The following is an 18,217-nucleotide window of genomic DNA, read 5'->3' as shown; positions in this document are numbered from 1 at the left end:
ACTCCAGTGCTGCAAAGGGCAGCAGAATCACAGTAGATATGAAAGGATGATCTGTGTCTGGAAAATACTTCCCACAGCAATTCAGCTCTGGCAGTTCTTGGAAAACTTCTGGACATAATCAGTTCCCACCGAAGCTCCCTGCAGTTCACGCCCAGTGACCAGTCAGTGCTTTAGAAGGCTGTCTGTGGCAAACATCTTTTTTTTCTCTCTTCTTTCCCTTTCTGCTGCTTCTTCTCTTTTTCTTCATTCCCTTTTATTTTAGGAAAATAAGCAAGAACAAAATTGCATCTTTTTTTTTTTTTTTTCAAACAGATGAGACAGAAATAATTGCTCATCTGAACAGAGTTAATGGGAAATATGGGAAGCATTGCTCTTTGTTCCTTTGATGTTCACTGTAATAGCCATGCTGGGCATCAAAGGAGAATAAACTACATCCCCCATGCTTTCCTTCAGCTATAAGCAGCAAAAATAGGATTCATATTTTCTTGGAAAGCATTTTTATGTTCATGAGAGCCTCTTAAAAAAAAACAACCTACATCTTCTCTGGTTTTATCTTTAAATCTACTGTATGGTGTTTGCTTGTTTCCCTACAGAGCAGTAGTCATTCCGTGCCAGCTGTTTAAGAGAAGAATGTCCTAGTGAAAGCAAACAATGGGCTGTGTAGTGGGAATTGCAAATCTTTGAAAAGAGTAATTGAAATCTGCTCAGACATTTTGAAGATTCTTTGCACAATATTCCAAGGCTGTTGGTGGCTTAGCTGTTGGCAGGGTGGTCCTCTTTGTAGCTCTCTCTTTTTTGTATGAACAGAATAACATTAATATGGAGGAGTGGGGGGAAGAAAGAAGAGAGGTTTTCAAGTCCAACTGATTATTTCAGAGCAGCTGAAGAGAGAAAGATTGCTGTAAATATCTTTCAGTGAAGAATCAAAAAAAGTGAATTGTACAGAGCCTTTTCATTTATCAGGTGTTCTCTGGCTCCAGCTCTTCCACTCGTACCTTTTAAGGGCTGCAGCAGATAAACTGTGCTGGATCGGGTTGTGTCTGCTGCAGATGTTCCAGCCCTCCTGGGCTGTGTGGTGCTGTTTATTCTCACCCTGTGCCAGCTGGGGTTGTTGCTGCACAGAGCAGGGAGAGCTAAATGTGTGCCAGGCCTCAGACAGCCACTCCGGTAGCAAGGCTGCTGACCTCTGGTATTAATTAAAAGCCAGCTCTCTGCTTGCAGGCTCTTTGCTGCACCCAAAGTGTGAATTTTCACCTCACAAGGGAATTAGTTAGGAAGATCCATAGGTCTTTGTGCTTGAAAAATGGTCAGGCATAGAACTTGATATTTAAAAGTGTCTCCAAAATTAAGTTGTCTTTGGTACCCTGAGGTACTGACACAATACTTACTTTAGTAGCCCTAGGAGGCTGACAATAAGAGTGTTGTATCCAGTGTACAAATAGCCATTTAATATCCTCTATGAGGCAGATTAAGAAGAATTTTAAATACTGCCATCCATATCCAACAAACTGTCCAAAATGGATGTGGGGTGAATTAGTACAAACTGGAATGAGGAATGAATGAATACAAACTGTTTTGCAGATGAAACTAGGTTAATTATGCTCTATGCATTCAGAACCCCACCACAACCTTCTGATTTAGAAATACCCTTAATTTATTGGCAGCCAAAGATATGATTCTTTTCTTTAGACAGTATGCCAGAGCACTTTAATCCTTCACTGGAATATGAAATGCAAGAACCAAATCCTTCATTTACTTCCAACTTCTGAAATTACAGGGAAACCAATAAAATTGTGCAGGGACTTAGGCCAGAGGAGAATTTGCCCCCCTGCTGCTTTACTCATCTCAGATGTAAATTCATTAGAGCTGTGGAGTTATATTGGGGTGACTTTGTCCAAGGTATCTGAAAATATAAATGATATTACCACATGTATTATACTGCCATTGTAACATTTCCCATCTGCTTCAGCCTCAGGAGAGAAGTGTTGAATCAGGCTGATCTCTTCCAAGGCAAACCACAGAAACAGCATTGCATAAATCTGTTAGCCCTCTCACAGAGCTGAGGGGAAAGAGAGGATCATCTGAAATTTTAATTACCTGCCAAAAATTGTTTTAATTATAAATTTAGACAGTGCAAAACAAAAGTCATACATTTTTCCTCACACAGTGTTTAGGTTTTATCATGCCAGAAGTTTAAAGTATCATGAATAAAGTAGTTATAGTTCAGTGTTTTAAATGAGGTTCTGTGTGGACTAAGCTTTAACAATTATCAGTTTCCATTCACTCCCTTTCTCTTATCAGATCAAAAGCCGATCCTCTCTTTCATGATGTTTTGGATCCGTCAGAATTGTTGTAAAGTCTGGGAAACCTGTACACAATGACTTTTCCAGTTTTTTCTTTATTCTTCCCAGGACAGACCTACTGCAAGAAATCTTTCAAAGAACCCTTCAATGTTATAAACTCTTCCTGGTCCTAGCTAAAACCAGGAATGCAGAAGTATGTCTTTGAGCTACACCTTGGGGGAGGGGGTGATTTTATTTTCTTTTCTTTTTTTTTAAGTTTGGCAAAATTTTGTGCTGTGTTTTAGTAATTTTTCCCTTTAATTGATCTTAGTAAGGTTGAGCTTGAATTATTGCTTTTCTTTAGAAATTTGTTAGGCCAGCTTCTTATGGAATAGAATTGGAAGTCGTCAAGTGTTCAAAACTAACATTACCTTGACACTTGGATCCTGACTTTAGATGTCTTGATTGACTGCCCAAGGAATGAGCAGGATGAATGTTTAAGGAAAATAATAAATCCATTAAATCATCAGAAATCATATTAGAACTTGAATTTATATCCCTTTTTGCTTAGTTTAAGACACTAGTCTTAACACAAGGATTTGGTACCGTTCACTCTAAAGATAAGATGCACATTAAAATCATATTACTGCAGAGTAGTGGTAGAATTTATGCCACCACTACCACTAAATAGCCACAAATTAAGTTCTAGCAGCCTATTGCTTATTTTAAGCATGACACCCCATGGCACAAAAGGTGATGTGCCAAAAAAAATATTGTAATGTAAGAACAGAGGGGATGGAAAAATCTCATAGGCATTTTACCAGTGATTGAAGAGTAGCTGAAGTGTGATGCAATGGTCCCTCTAAAAGGCGTTGAGTACACTGAATTATGATTAAATATCTTCTTATTTTGTGTCCTGCTAATGCTAATGTACCACTTAGTATAAGATTTGATCTGTCAGGCCATGAAGAGCTTCAGTTACCACCAGAATGATTAGAAGCTAACATTTTTTAGGTTTGATTCAAAGCCCAGTAAAATCAAGGGAGGTTCCGATCAGGCAGTGATTACCCTTAATCAGGGAGGAGTTATCTGAATTCTGCACCTTATGGCAAAAAAAGGTTGATCTCTACTGAAAAGACAGAAGCATAAATATCCTTGAGTCACAAAGTCAGCCTGTTGAGAGGGAACACAGCAGAGGAAATCCCAGAGTAACATCTCAGTACAGATGGTCACTCAGGAATATCTTCCTCCCCTGCAAAAAGCAATTAGGCCCATGATGTTGTCAAGGAATAGCTAAGAACAAAAGAGGCATAAATGTCTCTTGAATCCAGCAGAAGTTTTTCATCAAAATTACTTTTATGAGTGCAGGAACAGACAGTCAACATTTTTCTGGGCAGCCCCAAGAAAGAAGCAAGGTGATAGCTATAGAGCAGTCTGCTCTATCCTGCCCCTTGTATGACTCAGCTTGAAATGACAGTTCTGCCAAAAAACAACCCTCCCCAACTAAACCAGCAAAGAAACCGCCTCGCACTTTGTTTGCTTGTTACCAGTCTTGAAACAAGCAAATTCTTTTGCCACAGTTTCTCATGCCGGGCAGCAGCTGAAGTAGTGAAGCTGTTGTGTAACATCATCTCTGATGGGATACCTCTGGTCACTATTTCCTGGAACTCCTGTGGCAGGGTGAGCTTGGAAGTTGTATGAAGAAATCATTCCAGGGTGTCAGCATGTGTGCTCAAATAGAGCAGTTTGTGAAACACAAATGTTGAGACGGAACAGCGTGACAGAATCACCTGCTTTGGACCACATTACCTTTTGAGAAGAACAACAGGCCTCTGCAGGTAAAGCAGAAAAATTGGAGGTTTTAAATCACACTTTGAAAGATTAGGAAAAAAGCCAATAATGTGCAGGGGAAATAGAGGTCTTTTGTGTTTTACTTGGTAGCAAATATGCTTAGGATATGTTCTTATCCTGATATTTCTAAAACTTTTTAAAGGCTGCAGAAATGTTGTGGCATTTGCAGCATGTAAAAACAAAAAACAAGGAATGAGTTGTTTAAAATGTAAGCACTTGTTTGTACCTGTGCAGGCCTGCTTTTTTCTTATTTATTTTGTAATCTGATGTACAGACTGGGTGGGTCTTGAAGCAAGGACAGTTTGGCTGTGTGACACAAGGATCCTTTACCTGAGGATCCAGACTCTTCTGTGCATTGCCAGTGAAACAGCACGTGACTCCATCCTGCAACACCTCTGACAGACAAGTCATTCTTTTAAGCAGCTTTCTCTTTCTTACTCTGCATCTGAGAAAAGGGGAAAACTGGGACTGGCGCAGCAGCAGCGCTGTTCAAACGCCAGCTTTCTTGGCACACAAGCATCCCTAGATGTAAGACAGCTTCGGTTTCATTCTGAAAGCACAAGATGTAGCTGTCGTTTTTGGTGTGAAACTTGGGAAATCTGTGAACTATTCATTCACGCTCTTTTTCCATTCCACCTGATAAGCAGTTCTTCCTTCTACAGCTCACAGAGCACAAAAGGATTTTTAAGGTTGACCCACTCTGGTTTTTCACAGTCTGCATTTAAGTGTTTGATAAATGGAGGTTTCATTACCTCTAATCACATGTGGACAAGCCTTACAAAATATTACATCAGTACTATTAAGCCTGAAAATATCTTAATAGGTATGGATACCTAAATTGGCCCTTTTGTTCTCATGCACTGTGTGAAATGATTCAATTCATCAGCTGTTTAAGACAATTCCAGTTGAGAGAATTTCTGAAGGCCTTGCAGTTGGAAAAACCCCCAACTTGTTAAACCATTTATTTTCTTTCTTTCCTACCCCCTTTCCTGATTCCTGTGACCCAGACAGGATCTGAGCCCTTTGGAGTACTCAGCACTGACCCGACATGCCAACAAACCAGGCCATCCCGGCTCCTGCGGCCAATTCATTCATTATGAGAGGCTTGTTTCCATTACTAATGACGGGATGGAACGAGTGTGTTTGGGTTTCTTATAAACATCATCATAATACCAGACAGGGAGCCCAAACCATTTGCCTCTAGGTAGACGCTGTGGCATTCTTTTCTGCTCAGGAAATGGAAAGCAGCATTACTGCTCATGCTGGGATGGATTCCTCCACCTACTCCGGTAGGGGAGAATGAAAACGTTTCTATTGAAAATAGCATATCTCTCTCCTGCTTCGTCCTTTGCTTAAACAATGTATCAGACAGCACTGAGGCACACAATTAACAGATGTATTCACTACAGGAGAAATGTAAAACAATTTCTGAAGTACTCATCCTGTAAAGCAAATGACCAAAACTAGGTCAGGGTGAGGAAGCACAGGTTTTGTACAGTTAATAAAGTAACACAAATGCCCTTCTTAACTTCATCAGGCTTTGGATTCTGTCAAAGTTAGAGGCAAGGCTGCCTTCGTCTTGGTGCTTTAGCCTTTACCAGTTTCACTTTAAATACAGCGGTTGTTGTTTGTTTGACTCATTGTGTTTGTGATCAGATTCTCACAGACCAAAGCTCCTCAGTTTTGCTTCCCAGGCCATCATCAGGCAGCTGCTGGAAGATTGTGAGTCACCCCTGTGTGGACTATTGCCCTCTCTGAGGCAGAACCAGACAAGTTCAAGATGTTTTTTAATTTCTAACCCTTTAGTCACATCTCTGGAAATGGGATATGTGAGTGCTACTAATGCAATAGCTGGACATTGGCTTTGTCCAAAGTAAAAAAGCCTGTGGTTTTTTAGGATACTATTAGGAAATTTTTCCCTTTGCCATAAAACTGTGGTTAAGTCACGATCATGGTGCTTGCACAAATGCAAAGCCAAAACCAACTACAGAGGAGGTCAGATTCTCATGTGATAACAAATTCCCCTTCACCTCACTGGGATTGGGATTATGTCCCATATGGCATCTGTCATGTTTCAGGCCACATGAAAATGACCATCCCTGTTTTTCCCTTGCACACATTTGGGCTCTTCTGTGTACCTCAGTTATAGGTCCTTTGGAACTAAATTGTGGTTTTCCTTTCAGCTTGCTCTATTAGTCTGCTTATGGACAGCTGCCAGTCTTCCTAGAATGGGAAATAATTCAAAACCAGCATACGGCAATTATTGTCTTGCCTTTTTTTTTTATTTTATTCACTATTTAAACTGGCCCGGGGAAGTGCTGCACACAGCAAAACCTATAAGAACATGAGTGCTTGATAAACAGCATAATTTCCAATTAATTCAGGCTCTCAAATATTAAACTTTTTATAACAGTGCCCTAGAGATTGACAGGGCTTCCAACAAACATTACAGTAATTGTCCCAGAAGTGAAGTGCTGTATAGCCATCATATTTAGGGCTTTGGGAGGAAAAGTAAGATTGTGCATCGCCATTGACAAATACCATTGAGTTTTAATATTTCCTACATCTCAGGCTACAGGGTATGTTTAGGAATCAATTAAAAAAAGCTGGCTAAGGCAAGCATTGGGCTTTTATAGCACAAGTCTAGAAGCAGACAAGTCAGCTTTTTTATAACCTCATTATTCCTATACGTTACTCTCTGGTGCTTTAGTGCAAATGAGCTTTCCAAAGGATTTTGGAGGTAATGGCTAATCTTCATGAGCAATGCAAAATGCATTATGTCATAACATGCTGACACAGAGATCGACATCTGAGCACAGAGGGGGTGTCTTTAACACCCTAAGTCTTCCCAGATGTAAGTTTCCTTTGGAAATCTATTTAATACTTTCATTGTGCCAAAGGCCACAGCAGTTTTCATTGCAGCTCCCCTAGCTTATTTCTTAATTCATTTTACAATGTCCAGAAAGTTAGAAGCAAATATGAGTGTCATTATATCCATATGTCTTCAAATTTTTGTCTTCTTCCTGTTAAATGATGCCATCTACTGTAGCATAACTGAATGACAAGTTTGCAAAAATGCAGAGAAATCTCCTTTATTTCCTTATTGATGTAAAATTATCAACTGTTGTGACATATTTCAAATATCCATAGTTCTAATTGATATTGTCGAATAATATATGGCAGGTGAGTATTTGCAGTGTAAAAAATTGGGTCCTGAGGAAAGCCTCTGCTTCTTTCTTGAAAACAGAAACTTTTCTAACTAGCAGTGCAAAACCAGGGGACGACAGCCTTTTTTCTGCTCCTCATTGGAGCTGTCCTCTTTGCTGTCAGGCAGCAAGATCACATCTCTGAAAATAACAAAAGAGCAAAACAGACCAATGAAAAAGAAGTAAGAATGATGAAAAAAATTACATATGAAGGCTCAAATCCTTGGATATGAATTTCCTGGTAAATAAGGACCTTGTGTTCAACACATAGTTTTAAAAAAATGTGATTTTGAAAGGCTAAGGAAGTGATACTGTGAGCTGAAAATCAGAATATTACAACTAATCAAACACATCTTTTGGGTCCAGAAAAGTGTGTGTGCTATGCATCTCTTTATATGTGTATGTAATTCATATAACTGGATATTACAAGTGCAAATGGTAACAATATTAAGTTCTTTTAGGTGCATACAATGGTATTTTTATTTAACAATTATGACTTGCCCTAGAAAAAAGTAATTTTTCCCTTTCCTTATTATGTTTACAAATGAAAAGAGTATTTTAACCTGCAGAACTGGTAGGTGCTCAAGCAGAGTGACAGCTGAGTAGTCCATTGGTCTGGATGACATGGCTCTGTGCCCATCCATGCTCTCCATGCATCCAACCACTCCTTCAGGATGGGTTACAAGCTCCAAGCTCCCCAGCAGCTCTGCTGAGGTTCTGCCTCCCACAGCACACAGCTTTTGAGGGCTTCACGTGTGCAATGAGCCACTCCATGATTTGGTTTTTCTCTTGAATCACTACCAGGGCTATAAAGATTTCATTCATAACCCTCCACTTCTACGTTTCAGCCTCCATTTGTCAGGAAACATTTGTCATTAGCCTTGTCAAGACTGGGCAGCCTGTTTTTTCCCTAAGTACCCACAGCGAGATCCTGGTTTGTAAAAAAGGAGCAAAATGCTTCTTGCAGAAACAGTCAGCACCAAACTAAGCACAGAATCAGCTTATTCACCTGGGATCCACGGATACGGTTCTGTGGGGTGGGAACTGGGAAGCCAAGCAACATTTTTAGAAACTAGCTCTAGCTTGGCAGATTAAGGAAGGATGTCTAGACCCTCTTCAAAGGTACACATCATTAGGCGGTGTCCTTTGAAGCAGCATCCCCTGATGCCATAACCCTGTGACACGTGGGTGTGGGGAAGAGAATCTCCTGAAAATGAGCAGCTCTTCTCCATCTCTCTGGTGCAAAATATCAAGTTTCTAGAGAGGCCCAAAAGGGGCAGAAAAGGAAAATTTGAGTTTCTAAGTGATAAGAGAATGTCTGAGGGAAGTGAGTTTTCATATGCCATTGGAAGGCTTTCCATTTAAATTTTTTTTGTTGTTGTTGTTGTGAAAGGAAGGTAAAATATTGGATCCCAGCTTGATATCAGGCAAAGAAAAAATATTGGCTTGAAAATGTCTGGGAGGGGTTTTTGAAGCTGTTCTAATCGAGATAGTGGTAAAAATCAACTCTTAGCCATGAGGAGGGCTAGCCTTTACAAGTCAACATTCTCCTGTTTGTTTCTTTTATCATTAAAGTGCAAAAATAGCATAAGATAGTGTGCATGGACATGGGCAGCCTGTATTAGGATTGAAACTGTGAAAAGAAACCTCCTGTCCTATGGAGTGCTCTGCCAAGATCTGCACTCTGGCTATCACCTCAGGGAGCCAGGATTGTATTCCCCACTGCCCTTCCAGAGCTCATAGGAGGTAAAGAATTTCATGGGTGAAATAGAGGAAAATGTCAGGTCAGTATGACCTAGGAAAAGCAGCTGAGTGAGAAAGTGGGAAGGGAGCAGGGGCAAATGAAGCTCAGTTGAGCACATGGCAATAAAGAAGGGGATCTGCTCAGGTACAAAATAAAAGAGGATTAATGGAAGATGAAAAGGGAAGTTACATGTTATGGGAAAGGTGAAATGCAGAGGGTGCATGAGAAGAGAGGAAACACATCTAAGCATGCCCATTGCCAAAGAACAATGGTGTGGAATGGGAATACACACCCACAAATATAGAGAGGAAGAAAAAGGAAAAAAAGAGACCAGGGTACTAGTGCAGTGGTGGAAAGATTAAAAACAGAGATTAAAGATGCAGGGAGGGGGGAAAAAAAGGGGGACTGCATAACGCATAGGAAGGAACTGCAAGAAATTTGGGCTCAGTCTCATACTAGGTAATTGTGGCCATTACAGTTTGATGAGATTCAGAAATTTCTGCCGGGAGCCAGTGGCAATTTTAATGTCAGAGGTTTGAATTACATCTTTTGTCATTTTTTTTTCTTTTTGAAGGATGGTGTATAGCAGTAATTATCCTCATAATAAAGTTTTAAGAATTATGTAAGCATAAAAATAGCTCTTTCTCCAAAATGTTGTTTTTATAAACTGAATTATTTTAATTATCCATGAAAAAAATCTTCTTAGATTATTCATGACATTCACTGATACTTATGTTTGCAATCTAAGACTTCTAATAACAACTACAAAACTTAAAATGAGCTTATAAAACTCAAATAAGATGCTCTTAGTGTTATTTTACATTGGGTTATTAAATGACCTAGCTTTCTGGATCATATTTTTCTAAGAAAATGCCAACCCAAAATTTAATGTGTCAAGGCAGTTTTTGTCTGCCTTTTTATATTCATAGTCTATAACAGGTCTGATCAGTAAAACAGCTGTTGGAAAGAATTCACAAAACCATGAATATTACAGATCAACAATGTTTTTTTCTGAAAAAAAGACACTTGTAACATTTGAGCAGGCCAGTTGATACAATAATTGCAAACCATTTGGGCAATTAATGTGAACGTTCTCTCAGATCTGTCACATATGCTGGCTTTCAGAAAACTCTTTGAAACCCCTTGGTGGCAGCTATTAATGCGAGATGCTGGAGACAGGAGCTGGTGCTGGACAGATGGCTTATTCCACATCCATGTGCAAGTGCTCATGTTGGCACGTGGGGCCAGTGGCACTCTTGCTGGAGAGCTTCGGCACGTTTACTCTTCAGCTGCAGCAGAGAATTCAATTGCTAATCAGGCAGTAACTCAGTCTGACACTAAAATTACTCAAGACGGAAGATTATCAGAGATTTAATTGGGCTTTGGCTCAGCTCCAGGAGGTTTCCACTGATTGTCTGTTTATAGACTCAGAGCAGACTCTGCAATTAATGTAATAGATCCCCCCAGTGCCTGAAGAGCAGCATTTAGCCTTTCACTTCACGTGCATGAACCAGAAAACTAAACAAACCATCCAACAGTTTTCATGTTACATGTAATTTGAAAAACACATTTGAAATAATATCCAACTCAATTTTGTCTATCTTTCCAGTCACAGGATGTACCCATCTTGGGCAGGCTTATGCTGACAGGGACGTTTGGAAACCAGAGCCATGCCAAATCTGCGTGTGTGACTCGGGATCTGTTCTCTGCGATGACATCCTCTGTGATGATCAGGAGCTGGACTGCCCCAATCCAGAGATTCCTTTTGGAGAGTGCTGTCCAGTCTGTCCACAAACAACAACACCACCTCCAAGAGTAAGTTCATTCTCACTGGTGTTTCTTTGTTGTTGCTGCCTTCTTGAACCTCAATTCATTTTGGCCTAGATGTTCTTAAATGCTTTTCTTTTCAATGCCACTTTCTGAATTTAGGCAAATACAATGCAGCTGATAATATTAAGTCTTCCAGCTTTACATGGATAACGGGCACCAAAATAGTAGAAAGGGACAGAGGTCAGCAACTAGCCATTACATTTTTCATTTTATGGAAAAGCATAAGAATAATGCAAACACCTTATTTTTGACTTCATACTCAATCCATGAAAATAACACCAGTCCAGAGTCAAAGAAAATTAGAGAAATTTCATAGCATCTCTGAATCTGCATTTCTTATCAATTCTACATCATCACAGAGTAAATTTCCTTTTGCAAGCTTATTGCTGACTTAATGCGCTGTAAAGAAAAGGTGATTATACTGTCCATACCTAATTTATCATCTTTTTATAGACACCAACATTATATAAAACAGTTGCAGCAACTTAACCTCAGGAAAATCAAGAATGTTAGTACATGCCAAGCCCCCTGCCTCAGTGTTTCAGTGAGTGAGCCAGCTATACTGAGCTTTCTGCTTATCTGAACATTTTGCTGTGTTAAAGATCCGTCAGGTTCTGTTAAAATACCTAGGTTGCCACAGACACAGTGAAGATCCTTATCTAGAAAATAAGAGAGTGAAAGAGGCGTGAGGAAGAGAGAGAAGATGCATTTCTGCAGCTCTACAGCACGTCTGTTTACACATGGAATGTCAACACACAAATATGTCACACACAGATATGTCACCTAGTCTTTATCTGCACCTCACTAGCAGTATTCCACTGCTTCCAGGATCCTTTGAGCTACATCACTGAACATGTTGAGAGGTGGAAATGAGTGGTATAGAAAAGCGTGCCAGACATTTAAGTACACTCTCCTTTCCTGTGTTTAGAGACTTATCAGTTTGGAGTTCCTGATAATGAAGAACATGTGAACTATTCCCCCACCCTCTCTCTTTGATGTAGGAGTTTGGTCAGGCCATTGGAAGCTGTTCTGATGACTTTGGGTGGTGTATAGGGAAATGCCATCTTGAAAGAACCAAGATCATTTCAGCTGAATGTTCTTTGATACTGGTAGCAGCTGAACACAAAAACTGAAAATCAAGGTAGTACCATGTAACTGAATTATTAATTGACAAATAAATAAATTGCAGCAGTAGGTCTGAGAATTTAAAATTACCTCATCACGCTTGCCATGTTGGAGGGAGAAGGACACAAGGAAACTGTCACAGCATTCCAGAGTGGACTTCTGTCCCCATTGCACTCCATGGCAAAGCTGCACTGACTTCATTAGTGCCATGTTTTTGCCTCCAGGGAGGTGTTATTGCTATGGATGATCCAAGCAATAGTAGACTGACCAAAAACCCTACAGCTTTTAAATATGCTGAATCAGCATTGATGGGATTCACGTGATAAAACCAATTCAAATGTTAAGTGTTTTGCTCTTGTTTATGTGTGCAATTTTTTTGTTTGTTTTATTTTGATTCTCTTTTTTTAATTTAATTGACTTTCCTTTTTTTTTTGTAGACTCCTGGAGTAGTCAGCCGAGGCCCCAAAGGAGACCCTGTAAGTGCAGCTTTTTTTTTTGTTTCCCCAATGAAACAAACAAAACCAAGACCCCATTCCTCTAGGGCTATATATCCCATTCAAGATGCCAAGATACCCTGCTTTCATTGATGTCTGAACGGTCTGCAGCAGGACTGTACCACAGAGTTGTTTTGAAGTGGAACTTTAGCTTCAACAACACTTTCAAAAATTTAAACTGAAAGAACACAGAGTTTAGTCCAAACTATCACATTTGTTATGTTTTGTTATATTTCTATACAGAAGGAGGAAAAAAATCTTTAAGACTGCACTAGCAGTAATAATTTCAGATTCAGGAACTGGACTGCTAAATATTTCTGATGTGTTTGATTATATATCCATTGTAATAAATTTCCAGCAACCAAGTGTTTCCATGTGTGAATTTTGTCTCTCTTCCCTGAATGTTTGGTCGTGCCCTTGTTTAGAAGTGATGTCCCACCTTTTTCCACCTCTTCCCGCAGACTTTGTCACAAATGGAAAGGTTTGTCCCTCAATGTCCTTGCAGTTGGAGGCAAGCGACATCTATATCTGCTGTGTTTGTGTCTTTGCAGGGTTCTCCTGGCGTTCCAGGCAGAAATGGTCCCCCTGGCCCACCAGGACAGCCAGGGAGCCCTGGAGCTCCCGGGCCGCCCGGAATCTGCCAGTCGTGTCCCAGCATAAGTGGAGGTGTAAGTCATTGTTATGTTCAGCTTCTCCCTTGGCGCTCATAGCCATGAAAAGCAATGCTGTAGGCACCTGTCCCTTGCACCTTCCCAGGTGTTTTGCTTTCGGTGGCATCCATCCCATTTGTGCCTTGGAAAACAGAGCTGGGTGGTAGGTGGGGTTTTGCTGTTGTTCTGGGGGTTTGTCCATAAAATTTCTCTGGAGGGCAATTAAATCTCTGCCTTACCTTATTTTTAAAACTTTTGGGGCCAGATCTGCTGAAGGACTTAGGTAACTCAGAAATAATCTAATCAGAAGGAGTGTGATGGAGAATTTCTCCATAAACTTAATGGTTAGGCAAGTCTCCTAATTTCCTATATTTCACCAATTCCTGTTTAATAACAGAACATTCCAACGAAACTAGACTGAAGCACTGCCTCTCTGCTTGCAGTGAAATGCCGTGCAAGTACTGTCTGTCCTGGTGCCTCTTTATTTCTCACTGCATGCCGAAGTCATTTCAGAAGAGCTGGGCACACTCAGCAAGAGAGCTGATTGTAACTAAAGTTCATTAGCACTGAGCCCCAGGCAGTGCTTTGTTACAAGATGATGTTGTCATCCATGCAGGCCACCAAGCCCAGATTTGTAAGATGGGACTTCTTTAGCACAAAGCTGATAAAAAATTTATGTTAAAACAATTGCTACTTTTGAATACAGGCCATTGATTATAACTTCCATATCAGCTTTCCACTCCTAGGTAAGCTGGAAACTGAGGAGAGATGTCTCACTTTAATTCTGAAAGGGATTGTTTTTGCAGGACTGAGCTGTGGATCAGTTAATCAGTCCCTGTGGGCACCAGTGACACTGGTTTGGGGTTTGGAGAGGCAAACACAGGAGAGGAAAACAGGCTGAATTAGTCTCCCATTCCAACACTGTATCAAAGATGTGCTGTTGGATCCTGACAGGAGGGTTGGTATCAGGAGCACAGGAGTCTTGCTCGTGGTCAGAGCAGAAGCTTGAGCCACAGTGGTTTGGGAGAGCAGGCAGAGCACTGCGTGTGTTCAACACTCCCTGCTCAGCCACCTGTGGGCCAGCAATGCATCACTGCACTAGTGCCACATCATCTGACTGTCTGCTCATGTGAACTGAGTTGCTCAATAGGCACAGGTAAAAGAAATATCATCATCATCATAATAATAAACAGTTGTGTCCATTAGTGCAACAGAAAATATTTCATCAACTTCCCTGAGTAACAACTAAGTCCAACAGAAAAGAAACAGACAGAGAAAATGGGGAAAGAAGCTAGAAAGGTGTCAAACCAGAGTAAAAGGAAAGAGAAGGGTAATTTTGTGGTTCACCTGAGGCCCAGCTGTCAAGAAGAAAAATGGATGTGCCCAGCCTGGGGAGCTGATGTCCCCATGACCTCAGAAGGAAGACATGGCTGGGCTTCTCTTATGTAAATATATGGCAGCTGTATGTCAAACTAGTACTACTCAGCAGATACAAATTAGTTATCTCCATGCATTTGCCATACCACTGTGAGAAAAGACTTATTTGGTTTGTAGCAATCACATTTTTTCTTCCTTTTTTTTTCTTCCTTTTTTTTCTCTTTTTACAGAGTTTTTCTCCACAGTATGACTCCTATGATGTGAAGGCTGGTGGAGCTGGTATCGGGTACCCACAACCCATTGTAAGATGATAAAGCTTTTTCCCTGTCCTTTCTTCTCGTTAAAGAACAAATTTTCTGCTTGTAGATTATACCTTGGATGTGTATGTATCCTGATTTTAATCTAACAATATAAGTTTTCATTTAATTATTGCCTGCAAGTTGAATGTGATGTAAGGCACCAGTTTGGTCAGCAACACTATTGTAGAAAGTAGCCATAGATCACCTGGATTTTTTATTTTTCATTTCCTTTCTTCAGTTTCTTACCTTCCTTTTCATCATCTCTGTCTGTGATTCACCTCCTAACACTACCTAAACATTTTTCCCTTTCTGTCTCAGGTACATTCCTTGTTTATGTGCTTGATATTCTTCCACTTATTTCTTCCCTTCCATCCAACAATTTTTGCTTCTTCCACTGTCTTTAATCTTCCTTCACTCACCCAGTATCATTTTTTACTGAGTATGATATTCCATACTTACTAACTCTTCCACAATTCAAACTTGCCTGATAACAAGTGAGTAAACCCATCTGAAAAATTTTATTAATTCCAAAACTCACAATATTTTCACTTTTACTTTTTACAATTACCATTTTTTTTCCTACAGCTACTCAGACTGTGTACTAAGGATGCTGTATCTGCCTGCTAGGCCTGGTCCAAGGTTTTCAGGTTTTTAAGTGAGAAAGAGCATGGACCCTCAAAGAGTAATACCTGAGCTATGCTTCATGTGTAATATAAATCTGAATGTTGCACCTCTGGATTCCCTTTTAGGCATTGGGATTTAGAGACATTCAACATGAAGTTCTTGACTCGGGCAATCTGCTGCATAGCGGGTGTGGTGAATTGCTGTTGCTGGAAATTGGCTGTGGTTCATTAAGCCTAATCATTATTTTCAACCCAATTCTGTATAACATGGTTGTAGCGTATCAAGGCAGTTCCAAGAAAATGAAGGAGGGAAGAAAGGAAGTTCCATTGGATCATCTTGTGAAATAAGGTTTACTAATCACAACAGCTCTTTTTCCTGAAATATAGTCATTATTTTCTCACCTTTATTTTAATCTGTTTATTTCTATCTCATTCATTTGCTAATATGATCATCCATGCTTTTGTCTTCTTCAGCCATCCATTTTTGTCCTTGTTTATTCACTTATTCATATTCACTTCTCACAGTTTTCACCCACAGCTGTCATCATACCATCTGCATTCTGCCTTAATATGGGATGTGCTGAACCAGGCAGATAACTGAGGCACCTTCAGTTAACAACTGTGGTTAACTCCTCTCTATTTTGGTTTTTTCTCTGGAAGTGATTAGTGATAACTTGTGATCTGATTCATGGACTCGGGTTAAAAAACCCCACCAAACTACTTTATTGAGCACCCTAGGACATCTTCAGGGTTGTCTGTATATTTTCAGGTCATAAGGGCTTTTATATTGCATCATAGCATACATGACCTCAAAGTAAGTACCAGAAGTTACAGGCAGATGTGGCTGCAAATCAGTAGAGCTAAATAATGTTTATAGTTTGCATTACATAGACTAATTTCTTTATTATTTTATAAATTCATCAACTTTCAGTTTAAATACTCCTAATGAATATATATCCAAACTGAAATAATTTGGAATATTAGCAAAACAATAAAACCTAGTACCAACATTGGCTGTGTGTTGTTACCAGTTGTTACCATGCCTGGTTTCCTCAGTCACACATCTCTCCATTGCTGCATTCCATGGCTTTACACCACTTGTAGACTGATTTTGTGCTTTACATCACAGTTTCTCCTCACTTGCCCATGTGACCTCCATGTACTGTCTTTGTCTCTTTCCACCAGTGCACATTCTCTAACTGGAGGATGCTCACCTGTTCAAAGTCTGGAGATTGTAGCAGCAAGCACACCCCTAACTATCAGTTTATCTCCTCAGTGTATAACATGGAAAGAATTATATCTCATTTGTTTATAGCTGTATGTCTGATTGATTGATTGCTGCTGATGGTTTTAATTCTGGTTGGATCTATAGTTACCTTATACTCAATGAGTTCTAACAATTAACAGGGACTGCTCATTGTATTCACACATCAGAGGCAACCCCATTTCCCAAACCCTCACTTCTTGCTGTACTTCTTGTCTTAGAAAATAGCAAATATTAAAATGGCTCACTTTTTTAGACAAATGACAATTATGAACTAATATTATTTATTTTTGTGGTATAGTAGTGTACTGTCCTACATATGCCAATACTGATAATCTTGTATTATGAAAATTAAGTTCATAAAATTGTAATACGTGACCTTTTCTGGCACCATATGACAATATCCCATGAAACACATTACTTGCAATATTAACTATGGAACATTCTGCCAGTACTGCAGCACACAGTGATCCTCATGTCATCCGTATATGTGATTCTTTCATCTGTAGAAAACACATGAAGAGTTTAATTTAACAAAAGCTTTTCATTAAAGAACCCTCTATAGCTGTAGTAGACCACCATGCTAACTTTTAAATGTTTTCTGTTTTGCAGTATCAAATGCTTTTGTGGTTGTTGCTATAAGAAGTAGAAATACTGAGGTTTTGGTTAGTCCAGACCTCATTTCTTTCTTACGACTTAGTACTGTTAAAGTTCAGAAAATAAAATGTCTGCCTTCCTGACACAAACAAAAGTATGGCCTGAATTCAGTGGCTCTCTAGGTCATGAGGAATCTCTAGTGTTGGGCTAATTAAGCTCAGTTACACTGCAGAGAAGTTGACACTCATTTACTCTGTCTAACAAATTCACTACTACTTTTTATTCCTCCCCCTCAGGCAGCTGAAAAGCAGAGTTCTGAGCTTCCCTCTGGGGTCTAGAGAAGGGCAATAGTGACTCAAAAATGAAAAGTTTCAGCTCTGAAAATACCTTGGGAATATGTTAGCCAAGCCTGCAAGGAGCAACCCAGTGAAACCTTTTCTGAAGGGACAACTAGACTATGTATTTCTTCAGCACTGTGTGAATATACTGTGGCTTCCTTTTTATTGCACCAAGTGCAGGTCACTGAGGATTTTTCTCTGAACTAATGATGTAAAAGTTTATTTCACCATTATTGACCACTATTGCTACTATATTAAGCTTTATGGCTGTATTACATTAATGTAACTACTGTTTTTTAATCTACACTATAGAGTGGCTTTCCAGGACCCCCTGGCCCCAGTGGCCCTCCTGGCCCACCTGGTCATGCAGGTCCTCCTGTAAGTAACATTAATCTTCTTATTATCATCTTGTATTCTTTTATATGAGCTCCTCCTTTTCTCTGTCGTAAATATTAAGTACCTCTTCAACTGATAAATCTGGATACTGTGCTGATGAATTTTATGCATAAATGTCTTTTTGGGCTGTACCATCACCAA

The 18,217-nt window shown here is 39.7% G+C and overlaps 1 protein-coding gene across 1 annotated transcript in view; it reads left to right on the top strand.

The window, feature by feature from the left end:
- Window positions 1-18,217, top strand: part of COL3A1 (collagen type III alpha 1 chain) — a 49,163-nt gene that overhangs the window by 7,106 nt on the left and 23,840 nt on the right. Inside the window, exons 2-6 of the mRNA XM_063399919.1 lie at window positions 10,693-10,898; window positions 12,476-12,514; window positions 13,084-13,200; window positions 14,790-14,861; window positions 17,993-18,058. Of these exons, the coding sequence (XP_063255989.1) occupies window positions 10,693-10,898; window positions 12,476-12,514; window positions 13,084-13,200; window positions 14,790-14,861; window positions 17,993-18,058 (500 nt within the window). The remainder of the gene's footprint in view (window positions 1-10,692; window positions 10,899-12,475; window positions 12,515-13,083; window positions 13,201-14,789; window positions 14,862-17,992; window positions 18,059-18,217) is intronic.

The sequence above is a fragment of the Prinia subflava genome, chromosome 6 (assembly GCF_021018805.1).
Source record: "Prinia subflava isolate CZ2003 ecotype Zambia chromosome 6, Cam_Psub_1.2, whole genome shotgun sequence".
Classification (NCBI taxonomy): Eukaryota; Metazoa; Chordata; class Aves; order Passeriformes; family Cisticolidae; genus Prinia; species Prinia subflava.
Note: the sequence above shows the minus strand (reverse complement) of the source record. Positions and strands in the feature narration are given on the sequence as shown.